This window comes from Syzygium oleosum, unplaced genomic scaffold, assembly GCF_021117445.2.
Source record: "Syzygium oleosum isolate NSW1041296 unplaced genomic scaffold, Sole_v2.1 Sole_v2.02, whole genome shotgun sequence".
NCBI lineage: Eukaryota > Viridiplantae > Streptophyta > Magnoliopsida > Myrtales > Myrtaceae > Syzygium > Syzygium oleosum.
In genome coordinates, this window is record NW_026607486.1 from 23,601,617 (window position 1) to 23,604,775 (window position 3,159).

A 3,159-nucleotide genomic window follows, 5' to 3' on the forward strand; every position below is an offset into this window, starting at 1 on the left:
TGTATCTACTACATAGCAGCGGACGTGGACGCTTCTTGACCATCGTGTATCTCCACTTCAGCCTTCCTCTTCGCTGCAACCCACAAAAACAAAGCAAATTTTATCATGATGAACAATTATCTAGAATCAATTGGCAATTGTCATTTCAAGCTTACCATTCTTGGCTTCAATCATAGCTTGCTCAAGTCCCTTATCCAAACTTACATCCCAGATTTGGACTTGCAGAATCTCATATCCATTGAGACCCACAGCCTGCAAAATTTAGAGAACTCCAGTTCAGTTTATCTCTCATAATAACATCAAGAAGTCTAGAGTGGACTACCTCTTTCATTTCTTCCATAATAGCTTTGGCAATTTCATCCCTCTGCCCAGAAACTTCGTCCATGTTTCGCACCGCAACCATAGCTCCGATCACTGGAATGATTGAAACAACAGAATCAGGCATGCAATAGTCGTTGCTTACCCGAAGTGTTAATTGAAGGACTAAAGTATACTACTTTCGCATGTAAATTGTACAAATTTGTTCCAATACTATATTTATACTGATGTGATGAAATTTATTTGGCACATACCCTTGAGCACATATCCCTGGATCTGACGTCTTGGATTACTCTGCATGTAAAAGGCCTCATATTGTCTTTCTTGATGGACTCGGTATTGCACATGTGCAACAACATTGACAAAATCATTGTCCTGTGAGAAAAATATCACGTGAGGTCATTACTTATTCAAGCATTTACATGTTAATTGGTAACAAGTGACAGGCTGTCATCTCACAGAACTGAAACGAGAAAAGGAAAAGACAAAAGATTGAACAAACCTTGGTCTTTGTTCTGCATTTCACAAGCAAGCTCTGCCATTGGAGTGACAGCTTCCCGGCGAGCTGATACCCACAAATCCATGGAACAAAATGACAGCCAGGTTCAAGAGTTCTGTCAAACCTTCCAAACCTCTTCGTAAAACCTACTGTACGTTCCTCAACTTGGACACAGCAACACACGTTACCCATCTTATATGTATATAAGTGGATCCTGCAGAAAGCATGCAATTGTTAGTTTAACGCAAACCATTTTTTTCAAACTTTCAATAAAATAAAAGCCATATGGGTATGTCACAGCCACGGGTACTTTCAGTTTCATCCAACCACCAAAAACCTGGTGACATTTTACACATCTAATCTAATTTAATCTAATCCAAAATTCGACCAGCAATCAATGTCTACCTGATAAGTAACATTGCAATTTCTTTTATTCCCATGTAATCAACAACTGAAAAGACAAACATGGTCTGCTCTACACCGGGATCCGAAATAGAATTCATTTAAGACCTGGCAAAGGGATTTAACTAAATCAGATCTGTACGTCGAAGACATTATACCCATTAGACCGCTGGGACCACTTTATGAATGCTCGTTTTAAAGAAGCCACGAACCAGCAATCGGGTCGGGTCGGGTCGGGTCGGGTTCGTGTTTAGAGGTTTACTAATCATTATTGAAATGATACAAAAGATAGAACAGAAGGGGGCTAAGTACATTGATAAGGCTTCGTTGACAAAACAATAAGCTGCCCTTTGCGGCTAATATGGACATTCTCTTTCCAACTATACATACCCCATCTACATTTTTGTTAGTAGATGGGGCTTGACAATCGTTGTTTCTTCCTGTGGAAAAATCAGTCGATTGCTACGCTTTCTACCACCCATAAACTGTAGAATTCCTACCCTAGCGAAGAGCTTGTGTCTGCAGCTTCATCGTTACTCAAGCTAGATGGCATCTATGCAACGACAGATGACTAAACAGGCATTATAAGTATGTACTATGTGTCTGTCATTTGTAATTTAGTCAGTGTATTAGTATGGCAAGAATGCATGTAAAGCTTGTAACATTCACAACACAATTCAAGACCACGAAAACAGGAAGGTTAAGAAGTAGTTTTACACGAATTCGATCACGAAAACAGGAAGGTTAAGAAGTAGTTTTACACGAATTCGATCAGTGCGAATCACTGCCAATCATAATCTCAGTGGGAAGTGGCTTGATATGAAGCCAGCTTACATGTATAAACTGCTCAAAACAGAACATAGATATCATCAAGCCGTAAAGCTATCTGAGACCCAATGAGCGCACGTTTCGAAATGCAAGAAAATTTCTCTCCCGCATGAAACCAACCGAGAGAAAGAGAGAGATAGAGAGAGACAGAGAGCTTACCTTAGCCTTGTATATCAGACAGTGAGTACCAGAGTAGGAACACAAGCTAGTGACGCTACTGGTATTCTTTCCGAAGAAGCTCAGCTTTAGACAACAAGGGAGGCAAAGCAAAGGGCACTTGCACTCAGAGACACGGTGTTGTGGGATTCATATTCAGATGCGTCTGTCTTTCTGGGTTCTTGCTTCCGTTGATGAGCACGTCACTGATGATGGGCATCACTTTCATAGCTCGCAGAAGTTCCCCCTACAGGTGGGGACACAGAATGTGACACAGAGAGTCGTGTTGCATGATGAACTGAAAAAATGGAAATTAAAACCAAAACCAAAACCAAAACCAATTGCAGGAAAAACAAATTATCCTGCGCCGATATCGGCTCCTAGGCATCTTTCGCTACAACGATTAAGAATGCGACATCCAATTGCACCGAGGCCGACCCAATCGCGACCAAAACCGCGATCATCACTCGAGACCGGAGGAAGCCAAATCAAGATGAGTCAAGACTCATTGTGGGAAACAACGAGAAAGCCGATGTTGTGTTTGTGGGAGATGTAATCTTGATTCTAGACTATGGTTTTAGATTAATGTTGAAAAGAAGCATTAGATGCTAAAGGTCTTTACTCTCTTTATTGCACTTTGTATCCTACCGAATATTACCGCGTATCTTCATGTGAAACAACAAAAGAGAGGTTAGCGACCGATGTAATCTCTTCCTTCTTACCTTCTTTCAATATAGGAGCATCGACAATGTCAAACAAGCGATTCTCCTCCATCGAAATGATGAAATACATCGCAAGGCTTCTTCCTCTCCATACTTAGTTGGAAAAAATTACCTCCAACTATATCTTTGATCAGTGTTCAACTAAGTTTGGTCAAAATTGCCTCAAAACACATGAAGCAGTTCCAACCCTACATAAGTTTTCCGAGTCAAAATCGATTTTTGGGCCTTCTCGGG

The 3,159-nt window shown here is 40.8% G+C and overlaps 1 protein-coding gene across 1 annotated transcript; it reads right to left on the bottom strand.

The window, feature by feature from the left end:
* LOC130137523 (hypersensitive-induced reaction 1 protein-like) lies at positions 1 to 1,021 on the bottom strand. The gene is made up of 5 exons (XM_056309034.1): positions 821 to 1,021; positions 573 to 693; positions 323 to 414; positions 156 to 252; positions 1 to 73 (listed from the first exon to the last, which is right to left on the bottom strand). Exons 1-5 carry the CDS (start codon positions 1,007 to 1,009, stop codon positions 9 to 11), a joined length of 564 nt encoding a protein of 187 aa, XP_056165009.1. The 5' UTR covers positions 1,010 to 1,021; the 3' UTR covers positions 1 to 8.
* Positions 1,022 to 3,159: the final 2,138 nt, after the last annotated feature.